General features: G+C 41.8%; 1 protein-coding gene across 1 annotated transcript in view; it reads left to right on the top strand.

Moving 5' to 3' along the window:
- Positions 1–21,564, top strand: part of ARHGEF28 (Rho guanine nucleotide exchange factor 28) — a 329,197-nt gene that overhangs the window by 280,893 nt on the left and 26,740 nt on the right. Inside the window, 6 exon segments of the mRNA XM_045999285.1 lie at positions 3,973–4,104; positions 7,009–7,109; positions 10,117–10,155; positions 10,253–10,300; positions 14,317–14,802; positions 15,891–16,191. Coding sequence (XP_045855241.1) covers positions 3,973–4,104; positions 7,009–7,109; positions 10,117–10,155; positions 10,253–10,300; positions 14,317–14,802; positions 15,891–16,191 — 1,107 coding nt within the window.

Below are 21,564 nucleotides of genomic sequence, written 5' to 3'. Positions count from 1 at the left end.
TTTGGAGGACCCGACTGAGTTAAGTACGGAGCTTGGATTTCATTCTGAGAGACACTATAGGAAGCATTATAGGGTTTGAGTAGCGGAGTGACTTCATGGGTGTTCTAAAAGGAGCCCTCTGACTCCTGTGTGGAGAATGGACTGTATAATGGGGCAAAGTGCAAATATGGTAATAGTCAAGTTAGAGTACAACTGTGGAGTCGGTGGCTGAGGTAGGGTGAAGGATAAGATCACTGGGGAAATGAGGACGTCAAGGAGACATGAGGCTAAGTATTGGAAGGACTAGATTCACAAAAATGGCAATTCCTGAGAATTTTGACAGGACTAGCGTTGGGGGAAGGGAGAGAACTTGCACCGGCTGCTATATTGTTCAAGGAATCTGTAGGTGAATGGCAACAAAGAGGGGTAGTGAGTGCTGTAATCTGATGGTATGAAATTAAAGGAAAAAAAGGGGGTTGGCGGGATAATAGTTTGGCAGTGACAGTAGGGACAGTGAGTTTGAGAGAGAAAACAGCCACCACCTGGGAGAGTGGCAAGGAATGCAGACAAGGTTTGAAAGGTTCCAGACCATGGACTAAATGTATCCTACCACTTGTTTTTCTGACTATCATTTTGTTGCAACACAGCCCCCCACACTTGTTTACCTATGATCTGTGGCTGCTTTCTTGCTACAGTGGTGAAGATGAGTAGCTGCGACAGAAACTGTGACCCACGGAGTCTAAAATGTTTGTGATCTGGTCCTTTGCAGAATAAGTTTGCCAAGCTCTGTCTCAGAATCTCAGAACATCAGCTCTGGAGGAGAAATTAGAAATCATGGCATTCAGTCATCTTTATTTGATAGGGAAACCAAGGTCTTAAGAAGGGCATAGAGGTTTTCTGAAGTGGGGTCCACTGGCAGAAATATTCATTCATCCATTCATTTTCAGTCATTCATTGAGCATCTGCCCTGTGCTTTGCTCTTGGTGCTAAGGAAAGAGTTAATACCTTTTATATTTTGTAGTGGGGTATGGGCTGCCAGTTATGGAATCAATAAGTCACCGGGATAAAAGACACAGCATAGGGAATATAGTCAATGATACTGTTTAACATTGTGTGGGAACAGATAGTAGCTACATACTTGGTGAGCAAAGTGTAAGGTGTTCAACTTGTACAACTACCTTGTACACCTGAAGCTAATGTAACATTGTGTGTCAACTGCACTTAAGTGAAAAAAAAAGAGGGAAATAAAAACATAGTGTAGGGGGGCGCCTGGGTGGCTCAGTGGGTTAAAGCCTCTGCCTTCAGCTCAGGTCATGATCCCAGGGGCCTGGGATCGAGCCCCACATCGGGCTCCCTGCTCAGCAGGGAGCCTGCTTCCTCTCTCTCTCTGCCTGCCTCTCTGCCTACTTGTGATCTCTGTCTGTCAAATAAATAAAAAAATAAAAAAAATAAAAAGTCTTTAAAAAAAACATAGTGTAGGAAGACAGACAATACACAAGGAAACAAAATAATTTCACAAAGGTAACAAAATAAGATTGGGCTGAGGTGAAGGCTCTGCTTTAGTAAAGTCAGGGTAGACTTCTCTGGGGAGATGATATATATATATTTTAATTTCTTTTCAGCATAACAGTATTCATTGTTTTTGCACCACACCCAGTGCTCCATGCAATGTGTGCCCTCCATAATATCCACCACCTGGTTCCCCCAGCCTCCCACTCCCGCCCCTTCAAAACCCTCAGGCTGTTTTTCAGAGTGCATAGTCTCTCATAGTTCATCTCCCCCTCCAATTTCCCTCAACTCCCTTTGGGGAGATGATTTTTTGAGATGAGAATTGAAAGATGAGAAGAAGGCCAGCTGACTGGGGATGATGGGGAGGACCATTCCTGGGCAGGGAGAAAGTGAGTACCATGCCCTTGTCTGTGGAATGAGCTGGTGTGTTCAAGGGGAAGAAGGAAGGCAGGGTGGCAGCAGTCAGGGAAGCGTATGAGGGGAGGTTGTGTGGGTGGGCAGAGAAAGATCTCTTCAGGCTCTGGTTTAAAAAAAAAAAATAGATATTTTATTCCCAAACTGATGGAAAGTTACTGGGTGCTTTTAATCATGGGGGTGGCACCATTGTATGTCTTCAGAAGAGAGCCTGCTGCTGGCAGGAGAGCAGACTGGAGGGAGACCAGTTTGCCTGGAGATGGTTGGTTGGCAGTTATGCAAGCTAATGGGGGGTGTTGGGACTTTGGTCTAGACCCAGGAATGTTGGCAATGGATGTAGAAGGAAGTGGACAGGTCCAAAGTATATTTTAGAAATATAGTTGGAAGTACTTTTGAATGGGTTGGTGAGAACCAGTGACCTTCTCATTGACCTTGATATAATGCCTCTGTCATAAGTCACCCCCTCTCCATTTTAGCCAGTGGCTTTCACTCTCCCCTTCCCCCCATCAAAACTGTCATAGATGCCTGGTTTGCATCCCTCTACTTTAATTCCCCTCACCCATCATGTGATGTAGGTGCTGGGGAACAGCAGGGGACCCAGCTGCTCAGGAAAACACAGAGCAATTGAGGTGCTGCCTGATCCACCCCAAGTCATTGATGATCAGGACTCAGAGATCTAACAGGAATTCTTACTCAGACTGAGGTCATTATCTTGTGTGTGTTGGGGGGCGGGGGGGGGGGGAGGGAGGACAAATAGTTCAGTAACGCACCTTGAATGGTCTCCCTAGGTGGTTGTTCTCCTGGATTGCTTTTCTGCTCCCCTTTCTCCTCCCCTATCTCTATGTCTTGAATCCCATTCATCCTTCAAGATTCTCCTCACCTTTCATCTCCTTTAAGAACTTTTCCCTACTCCCACTGGCGACTGGAACTGTCCTGCTCCTTGGCAGTGCTGGAGTGTTTTATGATGCCCCTGTAACTGGATGATAGACCTTAACACTGATCATGTGCTACCCTGTGTAGAGTTAACGAATATGTTGTGTTTTCCTCCTCTAGTCTGCAGACTCCCCTAATTAGGTACAGAGGCCCAGGGGCCCCAGGAATAGAGTAGGTGCTGAAAGAGTATTTGCTAAATCCAAACATTGGACACAATGTTTTAGAAATACTTGTAGGGCCCTCAAAATTATGCCATTCCGCATACTTGTTGAATGCATTTAATTATAAATAAAAACATGACTTTCTGGATGGGGTGTTTACCAGTCTTACCAGATCCTAAGAGTAGCCTTTGGTGCTTATTTAAAATGTAAATTTCAGGGTGCCTGGGTGGCTCAGTGGGTTAAAGCCTCTGCCTTCAGCTCAGGTCATGATCCCAGCGTCCTGGGATCAAGCCCCCACATCGGGCTCTCTGCTCTGCAGAGAACCTGCTTCCCTTCTTCTTTCTCTGCCTGCCTCTCTGCCTACTTGTGATCTCTGTCTGTCAAATAAATAAATAAAATCTTAAAAATAAATAAATAAAATGCAAACTTCTTGTCTTTTCCCTTCAGAATGTGATCTAGTAGGTATATTAAGGATTGGGAATCTCTGTTTTTTAAGGCACAGTTGAGGAAATTTTCTTTCAAAGACTAGCTCATATTTTTGAATAGTACGTTTTAAAATCTTTATACCTAAAATCACATTTAAATGAATTGAATAACAGAATGTTTTCCAGCAGACTAGTGTACTGAAAGCTAAAATTGAGATTTTTTTATACAGTGCATCTTTTTATTAATTTTCTATTACAAAATTATACGTGAAGTATTGGTCTAGATTGCAGGTTGGCAAACTTTTTTTCCTATAAAGAGCAAGATAGTAAATATTTCAGGCTTTGCAGGCCACATACAGTTTCTGGGACACATTCTTCTTTGTGCATGCATGGGTGCCTGTGTGTATATTTTAATAACTCTTTAAAATATAAAAGCCATTTTTAGCCCCTGGGCCATATAAAACCGGACACAAGCCAAAGAGAGTTTGCCAACGCTTGATCCAGATTAAACGGTGTATTTGGTTTTTTTATTTTGTGTTCTTTCTTCTTAGCTGAGAGCCTCCAAGTTGCAGTGAAGGCCTCACAAGCGGGCGATGCCTGTCAGTCATCCGAGGAAGGTTCTGAAGAATCTTCCTTGGTGGATACGCGGAGTCCCCCTGAAGAGCCAGGATCACCTCCAGCTTGTAAGTGAAAGTTCAGGCCTCTGCGGTGAGCCTGAGCACAACCTCTGGAACATACAGTGGTCATATGAAATGAAGGCAATGACTCTGTCCCTATTTGGAGGAGACTTACTGTACTTTTTAAGTTAGGAATCAGTCTGCTAACCTAATTTACATATGATGATGACACTGCGTTCCAAGGACAAGGATTTCAAGAGTAGTTGGTGGGTTACACTGCTCTCTGACCCAGGAAAGCTTGGTTAACTTTTCCAAACCCCACCCTGCCTCAGTTTTGGTAAGACTTAGGGAGGACAGTTTGGGAAATGGTTGTGAAATGACTTTTAAACTTTGGGTTTTTTTGAAAATGACTCCCTGCTATTCACAAAAGAACAAGTCCTCCGACTTAATCTCAGAGGCATCAACTGAGCAAACATAACCCAGAATGCTAGACTCTAGCACATTCCCGCAGACACATGGTTTGGTGACATGGTTAAAGGCAGAAGTGCCAAAAAATCCTTGATCTTTGTCACCATACGCTTCAGTTCAGGTCAGAATTCATTTCTTGAAGGCCCTGTTTCAAAATATTTTAAATACGGAAAAGTGTCATAGAGAATTAGGTGATTTCTTGGAACCTAATGATGTTGTTAATGTATGAGCTGAAGATTTCATTCCCTACAGTTTTTCTGAGATAAAAGCACAAAGAGCATATTTCTCATTGTATTTGGGTGATAAAAACCTTATTTCCACCAGGCCTCATTACGCATAAGACAAAATGTCTTTAGTAGCTAGAGATGGGAAGATTAAATTATCTCTGAATTTCTTTAACAACATCCCTTGGTTAATTAGGATCCATGGAAGCAGTACAGTTTTTAAAACTCTGGACTTTTTTTGAGATCAACACTAATAATTATTTTGTCCTCTCAAATTTTGCTTGATCCAGTCCTGTGTTTCTATTTTCAGAAAGTGCACATATGTTTTTCATTTTGACACAGCCCAAATTCATCAGGGGAGTTGTACTGCCCTGGGTGATTTCCTTTGAAAAGAAGAAACTCACTATGCCATCGAGGGAGTTCCATCTAAAAATACATGGGGGGATCTGCTGCTCTCAGCCTCACCCCGGGGGACAGCTGGGGAGGCTCCATGCGGCCCCTACAGCTGCTCAGAGCACCTGGTTGCCTCTTCCCTCCCTCAAGATCAGGTGGTGAAGGTTCTCCCAGTCTCTCCCCACATCTCCCATGACTGGGGACAGGGCCCAGGGACACCCGTGACATCTGTGAAAACTGTTGAGAGGCTGCTTACAGTGTCCTGATACCAGGATTCACATCGGGAAGAGACAGGGACATGTTGCTAGTGTCCTGTACCCCTGAAGACCTCTTTGTTTCTGGGCTGGATTAGAGCCTGGTGCTATAAGAGTTGGATTCTCTTTATAAGGTTGGTGGAGGCAAAAGACGATTCCCAAACGAGGGCCTGTCACTGACCGGGTCAATTCTTTATTGGACTTTAAGGACTGGGTCCTTCTAAGTCAAGCCCATGCCAATCTATAGTCATAGACCAAGCGAGGCCTTCTATTTTCATCCTCTTTATACCTAATCAGATGATGAATATAATCTACCCCTTCCTAAATTCTGGAGATCTGAAACTGAATAAGGAACAGAGGGACCTGATCACTTGGCTCACCATCAACTTCTTTGCCCATTTGATGGTCCTCATTGCCATGTGGTGGGGAGGAGGGAGAGTGAGATAATGGGTAACTCTTTGGTAAAGTCTTGGGTATCTCTCTTAAGAAGTAAGTATAATGCCCAGTAGTGGAACCATTTTTTGAGTGACAGATAAATTTCAATAAAATGTCCCTTCACTATAAGTGAAAAGCATTGACCAGCCGGGGCAAAATGAATTTAATTTTTAGCTGATAGAATTCGAAGCAGTTTCTACTTAAACAAAAAATTCTTTGTGATAGAAGTGGCTTTTGGAGTCCTAGAGGACTTTCATTTAGAGAAGGAGAAGAAGTATTTCCTCTATCAGTAGTAAAGTTTCAAGATGGCACCATGTGTCCCAGTGAATATTTCACCAGGGCCCCATCTGGACATGGTTCCAATGTAAGTCTGTGTATGAAAATGCTTTGGAAAGTCTAGTTTAAATCAGCCTAAGGTGAGCATCGTCTAAGTTTTAATGGAATTCCCATGGGCAAAGAAAATCCCACCAGCAGAGATTTAATGGATGGAGTGAAATCTGTGTTTCTTAAAAATATTTCTGGATTTAGAAATATTTCTGTTTCATACATTAAATATACATTATTTACAGTTGTGAATCTAGCATATAAACAGTATTATGAGAAAAAAACACTTGGAAATTGTTTTTAAAGAGTTACTTGGAGACAGGGATAGGTTCCTGTTTGTATGACTGTGAGCGCATGAAGTATTAGCCAACCTGACCCTACTTAGAAAGGTATCTTATTCCTGTTGTCGATTCCTCCTTCTAAACCTTGTTCCTGGTCTGCTGCTCTGACACTGGCCACCAAGGAGCCTATCAACCCAGCTGTCTGCTTAGACCTGGGTCAGTCAGCCCTTGCTTTTGCTGTACAGTGCCTGTCTCCAGTTTCCTCCTCCCCAGTGGCTTTTGCCTGGTAAGCAAAAGTGAGATGTAGAATCCCCCTCTCTATATTGCCACCTCTCTGTAAGAAAGAAAATGTAAACGACGGGTGATAATTGAGGCCATATGTCAGTTTGGTATCTCTTAGCATGTAAGCTCCCTGAGGGCAGGGACACTGTGCTTTGCACTGTTTTGGCCCCTTGTATGAGAGTATGTAATATGTGTGATTTTTGTGTTTCTTACTTTGAAATACGTGTCAGCTGTGTACACAAGAACCCTGTGCGCTGGCCGCTGTTTGATGATGTCCTTTCTGTTTCTGTCTCACTGGTGTGCCTCCAGCACTAGTCACAGAAGGGACAGGAGGAAGAGGCTGTTGGGATGTGGATCCTGGCACCCGGGGTTTGGGAACCGACTTGGCAGTCTCTGATGCAGGGGAGAAGGTATTGTGAACTGATTTGTTAGTACATGGCACCAGTTACTTTGTGTAGTAACGTAACCTCAGGTCCTGGGCTGTCGTTGGCAGTGAGTGGTATGCAAGTGTTTTTCCTCAATTGTTCTCAACTTCCCGACTCTTTATTTAACCTTTCTGACTTAAATTTCCTCAAAATGTTCTTGCTCTGTCTCTATCATGTAGGTGTAAACAAAGAAACGATTGCAACGTTATTAAAAGGATTTAAAACTCGAATGTTTGTGTGTCTGCGCACTCTTACTTCTGGTCTCCCTTCTGCTTTCCTCCCTGCTAAGCTCTAGCTTGTCACCCGCCACACTTAGTGGCCCTTGGCCGAGAGGTGGTCCTGGCAGCCTGCAGTGTCCTTAAGGCAGCCAGGTGGTGCTAAGTGGCGGAAATAATGTGGACTTGGACTCCTGTTGCTGCTTTCACTTTCTTTTACCTTCCTGTCTTTTCAGATTGTTTTCCTCTCTCTACCCACATGGTCACCTACTTTTTTGTGAGACTTTTTAGTCAACCTGATCACATTTTGCTTGGGGCAAAGTGGTTCCAAATGCCTTTGGGGGGGTGGTGTGGGGGTACATAGTTTACACATAGGTTGTGATGCTCATTGAAAAACTAAATGCAGGAAACTTCCTCTTCACTTCAAATGAATCTGGGATGTCAGAAATTGGGAATAAGAATAGGATTCTGGGAGGTGGCTAGTTGGCCTCCCCAGGGTGGGCTGGGGCTCAAGAGTTTCAGTTTTTATCTAAAATCATTACCAGATACCAGTATGTGCTAATGTGGAAAAATGACATATGTCATATATTTATGTAATAACTTATTATATATATATTTGCATTTACTATATATGACTGAGACACCAAGTCCAAAGATTTTTAAAAATCCATAGGAGATATGGCTGTGACTTAGTATTTTTTTTAAAAAGTCATAAGCCAAAATAAAAACAGGACTGCAATATTTTATTCTGCTTACTCTGACTGTAAGCTTTCTGACTTATTTCTTCTTAAAACATTCCAACTTTTTTCCTCCTTTTCAGTGTGGACTTCACTTTTCAGTCTGTTGCTTCCAACTGCCTTTGTCCTAGAGGAAGGGAGAGAGAGAGGAGGAGGGCTGGTTAGTTAGTAATAGTTTTTCTTGAATGGAAATCGTGGTGGCTCCCACCCCTAAGGTCTTTTTTCCTTCCATAGTTCAGTCACAGGTAAGTGAAATGAGGTGTGTAGGTCCCCCTCATTTGGGGGGTGAACCATGGGGTGAACCTCTCTGGAAGACTTTTAATAAGGCATTTGAGAAAATGAACTGACAAAGAGAACAGGATCGCCTGAAATCAAACGTTTAAAAAAAGTGTGATGGATATTTTATAGTTAGCTTCTTTGATCAGGTAAGGTTTAAAAAATAATTTTCTGAAAGAATTTTAAGAAGTGCCGCAGACCGAAAAATACCTGGTGCGTCAATCACCAGCTGCGGTTATGCGCACACACACCACAAGGTGGCAGACCAGCTCCATGAAAAATAGGACCTTAACCATCTCTGGTCTCAAACTTCGCTGTTCTTGGAAATAAGTAACCACATGTAACATAATTCAGCTCATTTCTATGTTTCTAATTTGTGTAGAGTATAAAAATTCTATAGCATATGATTTCCTTATTACAAAGGTAATGACTGTGAAGCAGGGACCAAACCACAAGAGCAGAGAGAACTCTAGAACTCACTGGAGAATGGGGGTTCTTAGCCCAGTATCGTGGGGGGGCGTGGTTCTAGGCACAGGCCTAATGACTCTAAACTTCATGTCCTTTTCCATCTTTTGTCCTTCCTATCTTAGAGGTTCTGGTCAGTAAAGAAATATTTTATGGGCAGTATGGGGAAAACTGTGGGGGAGGGACAGGAAGAAGGGATCTGGCTATCTCCTCAAAGCTTCACCAGCCTGAACTGATTGAATTTAGCAAGTCCAGAGTTACCTAAGAACATTACCACAGCTGACTGTGTCTTTGGCTTCAGTGTAAAGCTGCTCGGATAAGAGCAAGCAATGTACAGGGGACGGTAGGTTCTAGGAAGGCAGGGAATCTGGTGATCTCCCATAGCACAAGGAGTGGAGTACACAACTGATGCATGATACTTATTTAAGGAATGGAGTGTGAATGTCCATTACATGTGGGGCATCACTGTTACATTTGTAGATAACAGCACTGAATACATGCAAGAAGCCCTACTACTCATGGGCTTACATCCTAGTGAAAGAAGACAAGCAATAATGAATAGACAAATGTTCAGTTTAATCCTGGAAACCAGAAATCCTCACTGTCCACATGTGTCTCTAATGTGTGCATTAGAGAAACAAAGAATGAAACATAGACCCCCATCCCCCAGGAGCAGGTGGTCTCCAGCCCCACTCATGGCCTCTGCTGATAGTGTTTTTCCTAAGGTGATCACAGATGTTTCCACTGAGCTCAGAGTAGGATCTCGAGCAGGCCAGCTAGGTGCTGACCCTTGGGCCACCTCTGGGTCTGGGTTTCCTCTCCCAGCTGCTGGCTATTTTGGCTTTGTGAATCTCCAACATGGAGACAGGGAGCTAGAACTCAGGCATGATGTCCTCGAGCTTCTAAATCTGGCCTCAGGATGCAGGGGGGGCAGCCTGGTCCGAAGGCCAACTTCAGTCTGGGCACGGAGAGCTCAGCTGACCGTGTGGTTTCCACAAGGTAAATATTGTCCCTTACTGAGAGAGTGCAGAGCTTCCTTACTGTCATCCCTTGTTTTTTTAAAGGGATGTTTGGGTGAAACGTTGCCGTGCATCTCAAATCCAGAGTTTGCACAGATGGGGCTCTCATCAAGGGGCTGTTTAATTCTGTAGGCTTTGATTTCTGGCCAGAAAGAGGGTCACTATAGAAGAGTTTAGGGGAAGTGAAGTGATTTACCTGAAGTCAGGGATTTTGGAACACTAAGTGCAGCTTTTCAAAAGTAGAGCAATTATTCATTTTCTTATTTTCTACGTATTTTAGGTGGAATATAGAAGTTTCCCAGTTTCTTCACAGTCAGAGGTGAGCTCTCCACACTTGAAATTATCATCGTCCTCTCTTTAGTTTCAGATAATGAGCGCTTTTTCAAGAATTTGACACTTATGATCTTATCTTTCAGATTATACAAGCGATACAGAACTTAACCCGTCTCCTCTATAGCCTTCAGGTAACTGTGCTCCTCTGATCTTTGACCTTGGGAACGTTTCTCTTAATGCAATGCATTTTACTAGATGATTCCCAGACATTAAAAATTAGAACGTCTGAAAGGTGGCGAATGATCTTAAAAGAATGCCAGTTCCCAAAGTGTAACTCCACTAGTTGCTTGGAATTTCACCTGGTTTTGTAATCATGAGGCAAGACTCCTGCTTTTTAGACCGTTTTTCTCTGAAACCATAAAACAGTTCGTATCTTTAAAAAAATATGGATGACTGTGATCTAGCTTGAAGTTTACAGTGAAACTCTTAGGTGAGTGTAGCCTGACTTCACATTTTCTGGTGAAAACTTAAATTCACACCTAAACTTTTTTCACTTTCTCCTGTGGACTGGGGCCTTTAGAGCAGTTAAATAATTCAGGGGTTCCTTCATTCTTTTGTTTGTTCATCCCCCCAACATTTATTGGGCACTCTCTCTGTGCCGGGCACTGTGCTAAGGGCTGGACACACAAAGGCTGATGGGGCACAAAGCCTGCCATCGGGTGGCTCACTGTCTTTCACAGAGAGACAGATATAAAAACTGTGCTTGCGTTTAGGATTACAGGGATGATCCCTTAGTTCATGCACAAGAGAGGCCAGATACCTCCAAGGGTTCAATATACGGATTAAAAGCATTTTAATGAGATGAAAGCAATGCTAATGTTAAGTATAAATTGGTAGAAAAATTTGAGGATATAAGTAAATAAAATGGCTTGTGATTCTACAGAGAGAATTACTATTGTGATGTTGGTATATACCCCTCCAGTTTTTTTCCCTAATATTTTATTTGTTTATTTATTTTAGAGAGAGCTTGAGTGGGGGGAGGGGCAAAAGGAGAGGGAGAGAGAGATTCTCAGGCAGGTTCCGTGTCAAGTGCAGAGCCGGACATGGAACTCGATCCCATGACCCTGAGATCAGGACCTGAGCTGAAATCAAGAGTTGGATGCTTAACCTCCTGAGCCACCCAAGCGCTCCTCCCTCCAGTTTTTTAGAATCATTTTCTATATACTCTACTTTAACATGTACCTTTCTATTCATTCAGCTATTACTCTGTAGCACAATTTTTGGTGGCTGTGTAATATTCAAGTCTATGGCACATGTCCAGTTCTTTGTAGCTACAATTCTGTATTAATTAGGTCTGTTAGATATTCTTGTACACTAAGCTCTTTGAACACAGCTGAGTGTTTCCTTAGGATAAATGGCTAGAATTATCTTTTTGGGCTTTTTAATAGATACTATCCCCAATAATCAAACCCATCAACATCCCTCTCTCCTCCTCAATTTGAAAATAGATCAAGGTATCTGATTACCTTATTTTTGATTTCTTTGGTTGCTATCGGAACTACACTCCTCCCCCCTGTCCCTGGTTTATTAGCCATTCCTACTTCGTACCTTAGATCTGTTGAAGATTAAAAATAAGTCTGACTTTTAAGTTTTCACCCAAAACAATGTAAAGTCATGCGCATTTGATGTTTTCTTATTTATGCTTTGCATCAAGACTTCTCTCCTTTATTGACCATCTGCCCATTGCTCTAGTACCCCTATCTTAATAATTAAAGTTTTAGGTTATATTTGAATATATGACAGTGATAGTCTCTTCTTACTATTTTTCTATGCTTTCCTATATATTCTTTCCCAAGAGATTTGAATCACTCTGACAAGTTTCGTATCCTCATACCAGGGCTGATAAATTAAAATTTCCTATTTATGAACAAAATTGGAGAGAATTGTCACTTTTGAAGTAAACAGTCTCCTTGTTGGAGAACATGCTGTTTATCATCTCTTACTTCAGATTAGAAGAAGATGTTTGTGTTTAGCAGTTCTATTCTTTTGGGAGATGAAAACATTGAGTATCTCAGTTCTATACTTTTGGGAGATGAAAACATTGAGTATCTCAGTTTGTGTTGCCTGATGAAAACATTCACAGGTCATCTCTCTTCTTTTCAGTGTTGAATGCCATGCTTTGTGGATTCAGGGTTCGGGAATGCTCACCAAAATGATCTAATTTTTGCACAACATTAGATTGAAGGGAGATAGTAAATTCTACAGTGGATTCTCTTAACCATGACTTTTGAGCAAGGATGTGGGCTCTGGAAGATGTCCTGGGGCATTCAGCTCTTTTGAAGCTGAATCTCTTAAGCATGACTGAAGTTTTTACATATGCATTTTCAAATCAGATGCAAATGAAATTTGATCCCTATATTAGGGGAGCAGAGTTAGAGATGGAGGGGAGGTGGAAAGGAGAAGACAAAAGTTGAGAGAGCAAATTGGGAATTTCCCTAAATTTGAAAAGCAAGTGCTAGTGTCTTTCCTAGATCTAAGTATCAAGTGTAAGTGTGAAAATGAATATCCATTCTTCAGGGTCCACCTCCCTGTGAGAGAAGAGACTGGTCTCATCTCACATGTTGGGTAGAAATGAAGAAAGTTTCCTGGTGGCACTTACTTAGCCTACTGTGAACTTTTCATGAGTGTAGTCTTCTCCCATGGTAGTTTCGATATACAAAATGCTGGATTTTTGTTTGTTTTGCTGTATTGATGCCCTTGAAATTTATTAGAATTAATGAATGTGCAGTCTACAGTTTGCTCTAGCCAAGTCACCAGAGCCCTGAATGGTTATTTACGTGCTAATTATTTTGAATTTAAATATAATTAGTACCTATTTTCAATGATAATCATTGTTCTCTTTTTAATAATTTCTAAAAGACTTTAATTAAATATTCATGTGAGTTTTGGAATTTTTAAATTAAGTTTTCAGTTGTAAAAATGTGAATTTTATTTCAAAAGGCTACAGCAAATTCATTTTTGAATCTTATTCTAAGATAAGTACTAATTTAAAATCTCTTTGCATTCTTTAACCTTCAAAAGTATGGGGAACTGTTGATCTAACAAAGAACTACTAGTCAAATCCCTGTATTCCCAGCATCCGTTACATGGACAGTTTTAAAAATTCTTAGGAAAGAAAAATGTGAATTTATCCCTGGGAGACAAATAATTTTTCATAGAGAGTCAAAACACACATACATACCCAGTATGTGGCCATTTTCAATTTGTCCCTTTTGTGTTTCTTTGTGCTTTAAATGGGAACTTAACAAAATTAAAAGCTTCCAAGGGCATTCACAGAGATTTTTTTTCCTTTCTTTTTGGTTTTGTGGAATCCTTCCAAATCTTGGCAGTTATTTCCTGTGATGCTGCCAAACTTTTCATAGGCAGATACCGTAACTCCAAATGTTTTTTTAATCTGGTTGGTAATGTCCTCTGGGCTTTTGAGTATCTATGTTCCCTTAATCATTCCAGCCTCCTGTTAGCAATCTATTAAACAAATGAATTTCAGCTTAGTACTTTATGTATGACCTTCCTGCGATAATACGAAGAAATAACCGTAACGAGATAGCTTTACCACTTACGTATCTCCTCAATATGAAATTAACGGCTGTCCTTGGGCATTACATTATAAAAAGATTATTTACCAAAAGTTTCCAAGTGGTTGACTTTTATTTTTATGTTTTCATGTATGTAATATAGCTTAAGTAATTTCTGGTTTGGGACTCAAATAAAGGATACTACCAGGCTTATATAGAATCTTAAGTTCTCATGAATTATTGAGTGGAGAGACCTCAGAGAACGAGACATAGACCAGGAATGCAGTCTTGTGAATTTATGTGCTGAATTCTTACTCAAAAGGCTTGCTTAAATATTACCCAACAACCAACAACAAAACACATTTCCAAAAGAGAGGATGACTGTTGCTTTTGTGCTTTTTTTTTTTTTTTTTCGTTTTTTGTTGGTTTATTAATTCTCAAGCCATCCTGCTAGAAAATGTGGGATAAGCCTCTTTGGAATGTCAAGGTTAGTCTGGGGAGCTAACTTAGAAAAAAGACACGAATATTAAGAGGAAAGGAAGAGGTCTTGCTTTCGGTGTTCAGAGGTCATTGGAACCCGGAACACAAGCATGTGGAGGCTGTGACTGTTTGCCCCTTTCCTGCTCTCACAGGCCGCCTTGACCATACAGGACAGCCACATCCAGGTCCACAGGCTGCTTCTCCAGCAGCAGGAGAACCTCTCCCCTGGCCCGTCCTTCCGAGGGAGCCCCTTCCAGGACCAGGAGAAGTACCGCAACCTGGAGAAGCAGCGGGAAGAGCTAGCCAACATCCACAAGCTGCAGTCCCAGTTCCAGCAGGACCAGCGGCGCTGGCATCGCCAGTGTGACCAGCAGCAGCGGGAGCAGGAGGCCAAGGCCAGCCGGCTGCAGGAGCGCGAGAGGGAGTGCCGGTCACAGGAGGAGCTGTTGCTCAGGACTCGCGGGGAGCTGGACCAGCAGCTCCAGGAGTACCAACAGAATCTGGAGCGGCTGAGGGAGGGCCAGCGCCTGGTGGAGAGGGAGAGGGAGAGGATGCGGGCCCAGCAGAGCCTGCTGTGTGGTTGGAAACACGGGCGGCAGAGTAGCCTTCCCGCAGCGTTTTCTCCGGGAAGCACAGAGGTACGGATCTTCCCTGCTTGCGACAGCGGTGTGTGAGGCAGCTTCTCAAGGACGGGTTTAGTCCTGGTCACTCCGGGGATACTGACCTGATGCCTGTCTTTTTGCCCACTGTGATAAGAGCCCCTAAGAGTTAATGTGTAGGGAGCAGAAACTGGGAACCTGCCAAGACTGTGCATACGCGTCTTGACTGACTGCAGGGAAATTTGGAAGACCTATGTCCTGTTGGATGGGGGGCTCGTTGTATACTCTGTGACGCCCTTACCTGAAGAAAGAAACACAGAAAGGGAGTCCTCCAAGAAGGCAAAGTTTGTCCTGGCACCCTGCTCACTGGGAGCATGATACCTTTCCTGGACTTAAAGGACCCCTTTGCATGATCTAGTCTTCAGGATTTCGTATAGTTAGACCTTTTACCAGATCAATTAGCTCTTAATGTGCATCCATAGGTACTGAGTTTAGCAAGTACAGTACCATTCTGTTAACTAATAATAGTTAATGTGAGTATACTAAGTGAGTATGAGTGGCTGGGCGGGATATTGAAAACTTTCTGAGGATTGTGTTTCATTGGTGCCCCTTCTCCTCATGTTCGACAGTTCCATTTGCCCCAGGAGTTTACTGTGCTGTGCTCTGAACACATGAGTGCTTTTTACTGATAGTGCATAAAGTGGTAAAACTTGATAAGAAAGGTCTGCATTGCATCTGATTTTCCTTTCAAGTTGGGTAAATTATGTTTATTGCAAACACCAGATGCATATATCACAAATACCTTATGCATATATTTTCAACATTTTAGTCAGCAAAAATGAAAATGCTGCTCTCTGTTGAAGTGGAAACACTTCAGTAGAAGGTACCACTGCTGGGGGTGGTTTTTTGTTTGTTTTTTGTTTTTTGTTTGCTTGCTTTTGCTTTGTTTTTAAAGATAGACTAGACACACCAAATTGAAGTTTTGATACTAGCTCATTAAAAGGGGATGGGCATAGGACTCTTATTAAAAATCTTGATTGCTAAAACGATTAGAAATAAATACTTTAAAAACTTGCACAAATTGCTAGAGAAATTATTGTATTTTTTTTCTGTATTTTCTTGCACAGGTAATGGAACTTAATCGATCCGAGAGTTTGTGTCATGAAAATTCATTCTTCGTTAATGAAGCTTTAGTACAAATGTCACTTAACCCTTACAACCAATTGACTCTATCGGGTGTCCATCAGGATGCCACTTATCCCCAGAATATAGCTAATTCTAATTTGGTAAGGACTCGTGAAAATCAAATAGACCTTCAGTTGGACGTTTCTCAGCCCTTGGATGTCAACCATGAACTATGGACAGCCGCTGGGTCCTGTCATCAGATACCCCCTCTCCACCCAAGCAGCAAGGATTCTTGTAAAAATGGTAATTAACACTTTAAACGTCATCTGTGTGGTTTCAGCAAGAAGCTTTTTCTCTGAATGGTTGGCTCTTCTTCAGAGCAAGTTGAAGTGAGTCCTAGATGGGGAATAAATTGGTTCTGATGAGCTGGAGTTTGTGGCATAAACTTCTCTTGGGTGAAGTCTGGAGCCATCTTCTAGAAAAGTTGGAACGTGGTTAGAGGGCTGTGAGGATGGCACCAAGATGTAGGGACCAGACAGGATTTTCAGATCTGTGGGTTAAATGATAACTACCAAGTTGGTTCACTTGTAAGGGAGAGTCATTCCTTACTGTACACTCTACCACATTCCAGTAGGCATACTCAAAGGCTCTCAGAAATAAAACATAGAGACAGGGCTTGTGGTCTTTTCTAAAGGAAAGGCAATTTCCTTTAATGTTAGTGAAATCTCTCCTGCTATTAAACACCCCCAAAATGAAACTGTTAACATCATTTGTCATTGTTAAAAAAAAAGTGTTATATCTCATAATAACACAATTTGCTAATCCCATTAAAGCATTTGCCAAATATAAATGAAAGGCAGCTTGAGTTACCAACGCCACATGAATCTGAGTGATTTAAATCTATGTCTACTATAAATTGTTTTCTGTAGGATACGAAGTAGGGAATGAGAAGAACTTGAAACCTCTCTATGAAAAAACAGATGGCATGCAATAGAATAAACAAATGGCCGGCCACATGCATGTGAAATAAATCACTGACAGCAAAATCGTTCAGAAATGTAAAACAAGCAATAGTATAGAGATCTTCAGAACTTGACACGGATTTGTTGCCATGCTTCGTGTATATTCTTAGTTTGTCAGCGGGAGGAGTTTTCAGCAACAGAGAGTTTTGAAGGTACTCAGCAACTTCGAATCAGAGAGTAATAATTCTGACCTTGCCTGAGGGTTGATATATTACTAATCTAAAAGATGCGAATTCTTCGTAGTGGGTAATTCTTTGCATGACTTAGTCCCTACTGGAACATTCTTATTTCTTGTCAGCATCTGGGAGAGGATGAAATCACTCCTCAAAGCATCATTTCAAATATCCCTTAAATTAAAAAAAATAAAATGGACTGGTTCATCAGGATTTTTTTTTTAAATAGGCAGAATTTAGAGGACATAACCCATTTATTATCTTGCAGCTTTAATATTGTGGAGACAACATTGCAGTAGGCTTCTTCTAGGTAAATGTTGTTTTGCTGTGTTGATTCATTAAGTTGCTATTCATGGTGTTTTTTATGGTTTTGTCAGGGCAGTTTTTGCATCCTGATTTGGTGGAATTCAAAAACTCAGTTTGAGTTAAACCACATTCAGCTTTTGTTTAAAAGAAGCATCTCTCTCTTTTTGTGTATCTCCCATCTTCTTCTGTTGACTTGGGCTTCAAAGTACAAAGCTTTTAAACATTTGGCAGCACACTTGCAGGAGATAGAAAGTGTACTAAGGAAATAAACAGTGATTATATCCAAAACCAGTCGCGCCACATGTAAGGAATTAGAGATAGCCAAGGGAAATGCTGAGAAAATGTACTTAGGCTGCAGCTCTTGTGTGTCCAGCAGAGGCCAAGGACACCGAGGACATTGGCAGAAGAGAGGAAAATCAACTCCGGCCTGAATCTCTTGGGAACATCCTGGTGTGTGTGCTAAGTAGGGATTAGATCAGAATGCAGTGTGTGCTGTTCGGCAGTGGAGTTTTGCAACTGGTCAGAAAACGCTGTTGATGTTTGTTTACTCGAAACACGCTAAGCAGTTTCTGGAGGAGAGAATAGAAGGAGATTAGGAGGTGACAGAGAAGTGGCATGAAAATTGGATACACGTTCTTAGGAGGATGGCCAGGGCCAGATACAACTGTTCAAACCGTGCTGGTGTGTTCACAGCTTTTAACGTTGACAGTAGCGCAAAATAAGCCGCTGACGGTGGTCTTTGCCGGACTTCGCCCGGGCCCCCCATGCGTGCTGGTGGTGGGGGCGGGGGGAGGGTGCCTTCCTGGCAGAAGGTGGCCTGGGTGTGCAGGTGGAGAGAGTGGTAGTCCGAGTGCTGGCGTCCAGGATGATGCCGTGTCCATGCTCGCTGTCGCATTCTGCTGCTGCGTCTTGGGGCTAGCGGTCACTCAGCGGCCACTCCTGAGGACGCGTGGTTCACAGTATTCAGACTCAGTAAAACTTGCCTCTGTTGTGGTTGGCAGGTGTTTTGGGGAAATGTGCCTTTAGCCTCCCTGAGCGAGTGCTGTGCTGAAGATTTTATCTTCAGTGTTACAGATTTTATCTGTAGGCCCCAAGGTCAGCTGTGTGAAGACAGCTCCTTGAAGGATGGTTTGTTCTTTTTCCCGATCTGGTCCTGTGGGCGTGGGGTCAGTAGGCATGTGACTCTCTAGAACAGCACACCTGATGGGAAAAATGGTGTGTAAAGTAGATTCTTTTTTTTTTGTAAATTAGATTCTTGAATGTGTTTAGATGTCACAGACGGCAGACTTTTCTTTGGTTTGTTCAGTCCAACATCCCCAGCCATTTTACTGTGCTTGGGTTGTAACTGGGTTTTCCTTTATCCTACCACCAATGACACTGAATTTCCAGCCCTGTACTGCAGTTCTCCGGGGAGAAATGCATTCTTCCCAACAGTCCATGGGGACAGCTCTGTTCTTCTCTGCATCTCAGTGGGAAACTGAGGTATGAAGAGGTTCAGTGACTTGTCCAAGGTCCCACAGCTACTCAGTGGTAGAGCACCAAACGGAGCCTGGGAGGACTGGCTCTGGAGCCCTCACTCTTCACCAGGACACTGTATGTGGCTGATCTCTAGAAAGCTGTTTTATTGTACTTTTTGTAGCAGTTGCAGTAGAAGTGGAATAAATGTTGCTGTGATGCCCAGCAGGGTGTTCACAGTTAAGGACCAGTGGTTACTGTTGTTGTGGTGGTGGTTTTCTTCCCCTTCCTCCCCTTTTTGGGTATTACCATTTGGAAGATATTTCTAAGTATTTGGAACTGTGGTGGCCATTGCTTGCATGGATTTGAGCATCTTTAGATATCCTAAATATCATTTAGCTTCACTTTTCTCCCATAGGGCCCATTTTCTTAAGTAGGGTTTGTTTCTCTAATGTCACCTAATAATCGCCCCATCTTACTTGTAAATATTGTTTAAGGTAGCACTTTAAAGAATTCTGCTCTCCACTTTTAGAAGTTGTTTCATGAACACATGTCTTGGGTGTTTGAGGATTAAATCCAAGTTGGTGTTTGATTTTATTTTTAGTGGAAGAGGGGTTTGTTTCAAGATCTTAATCTGTCCTCTGAAGGACACAGACTACAAAAAGACTATAAGACCACAGAAAATTTGAATTTCTTTAAACAATATAGCCCTTGTAGGACAATTTCTATGTGACTGGACCCATGAAATGCTCAGTTTTATTACTCTTCTTAAAGGCAAAACAAATATTTTTGTGACTTTTCCCCCCTCTTAGCTTTGGAATTCTAGAACGAATTATACAGTGCATCCATTAGTCTATATGTGACCTATTCCTTACACACCGGACAAAACACTTTATGGCATGGAAATTACTCTGAAATCTTGGTCTCTCTTTTCAGTTATATTTTTATCTGTACTGCAGTATTTGGAGATTGCCTAAAAAGTTCCTCTTCAGTGTAGTTAAAGCATTATGATTTTGCCATGCATATGATAAAATTTAAATCAAGAGCCAAATTTTATGTTAGTCATGTAGCTATTGGCAGAAGAATAATTTTATTAAATTTGGATTCCAAAAGAGTGCTGAGTGTTTCTCTTTAGTACATATTAGGATTTGGTGCCCATCAAAATATTGTCAAAATTCAAAGCATTGTATTCAGAATATTTCATCTTGGGAATTTTTTTTTTTTTTAAAATACAGACAGCTGTATTAAACTTTCACTGACATGTTTTTTATGTATGGAAAGAAAATAGAAAATTTCCAAAAAAAAAAAAAAAAGCTACACTGTAGTTAGTATTTCAGTAACAATTTTAAAGAAGTGACTATATGATAATGTCTAATGTTTTTAGAATATTCCGTAATTCAGAAAGGGGCACCTTATTTGTATAATCTGTGTGGAAAGAAGCTTTGCCAAGGACCTTCAGGCAATTTCTCACAAAAGTCCAACTGGCACTGGATACCATAAACTCCAAGGACAAAGGTGTACTTGAAAGGGGGAATGTGTTAGTTTCCTAGGGCTGCCATAATAAAGGACCACAGACTAGGAGGCTCAAACAACAGAAATTTATTTCCTCATAGTTCTAGAAGCTGAAAGTCTGAGATCAAGGTGTGGGCAGAGTTGGTTTTGCTGAGGGCTTCTCTCCTTGGTTTGTAGATGATTGTCTTCTCCCTGTGTCTTCGCATTGGCTCCCCCTACCCCCCACCTGTCCGTGTCCCAACATCCTCCTCTTATAAGGACACCATTCACACTGGTGCAGGGTCTCTAATTTCCTCAATTAATTACCTCTTTGAAGGCTCTATCTCCAAATACATTTTGAGGTAATGGGGGATAGAAATTGATTATATGAATTTGGCAGGGGAAAAAGTTTAGCCTTTAACACAGGATAAAATGATTATTTTTCTCACTGCAATATTTTTAAAAAAATTTTAGTGTACCAAAGTTGAACTGTAGTAGACTGTTGTAGACTTGCAACTACATTGTGAGTCTTTTTTACTTATTTAGGCAAGTGAGTTGAACTTGTAAAATTGTGATAAATGATCTGCCTCTGCTTACTGATATGTTATCAATTGCGTCTGTCGACATGTAGAGAGTGGGGTGGATGATATTGAGTCCATAGGTTCATTAGACCATATTTCCAAACATAGGCCCTAACTAAAGAGCTCTGAGAACTTTGAGCTCTCTCTGAATGGGAGGGATATTAGATGGCTTTATTGTGAGTTGCTTAAGTGGACTAAAAACCGAATGATTGAGAACATTCGTTATGACCTCAGCTTTTTGTCCAGATGCATCTATTGGGAAGTTACTGGGCAACTCTTCTTCCTATGGAATTTTGACTATCACTTTGGGAACATTTTTAAAGAAATCATGGTATTACATGCTCTTGGTAATCCACGTCATGGCAAGACTATAAAGAATTGGGCTCAGAGGATTAATTTTAATCTTTCTCACTGACAAATGTAGATGATTGACTTTTGCCTTTTGCAGATTTTGTATTAGGAAAGGGAAACATGGCATTTGCTTGTAGGGCCTGGTGAGCCCCCGGTGCTGACTGCCAGCTTCCTGATTGCATAGTTCTCTGGGGGCAGGTTGACTGTGGAAGCCAGCTGGGCCAGGGCCAGCCCGCCTTAGTGCACAGAGCCCAGTACACAGCAGGAGAGGAAAACCAGCGGGTGGGTGGATGCAGA

The sequence above is a fragment of the Meles meles genome, chromosome 3 (assembly GCF_922984935.1).
Source record: "Meles meles chromosome 3, mMelMel3.1 paternal haplotype, whole genome shotgun sequence".
Classification (NCBI taxonomy): Eukaryota; Metazoa; Chordata; class Mammalia; order Carnivora; family Mustelidae; genus Meles; species Meles meles.
The sequence above is the reverse complement of the archived record's forward strand: the minus strand, read 5'-3'. Positions and strand labels throughout refer to the sequence as shown.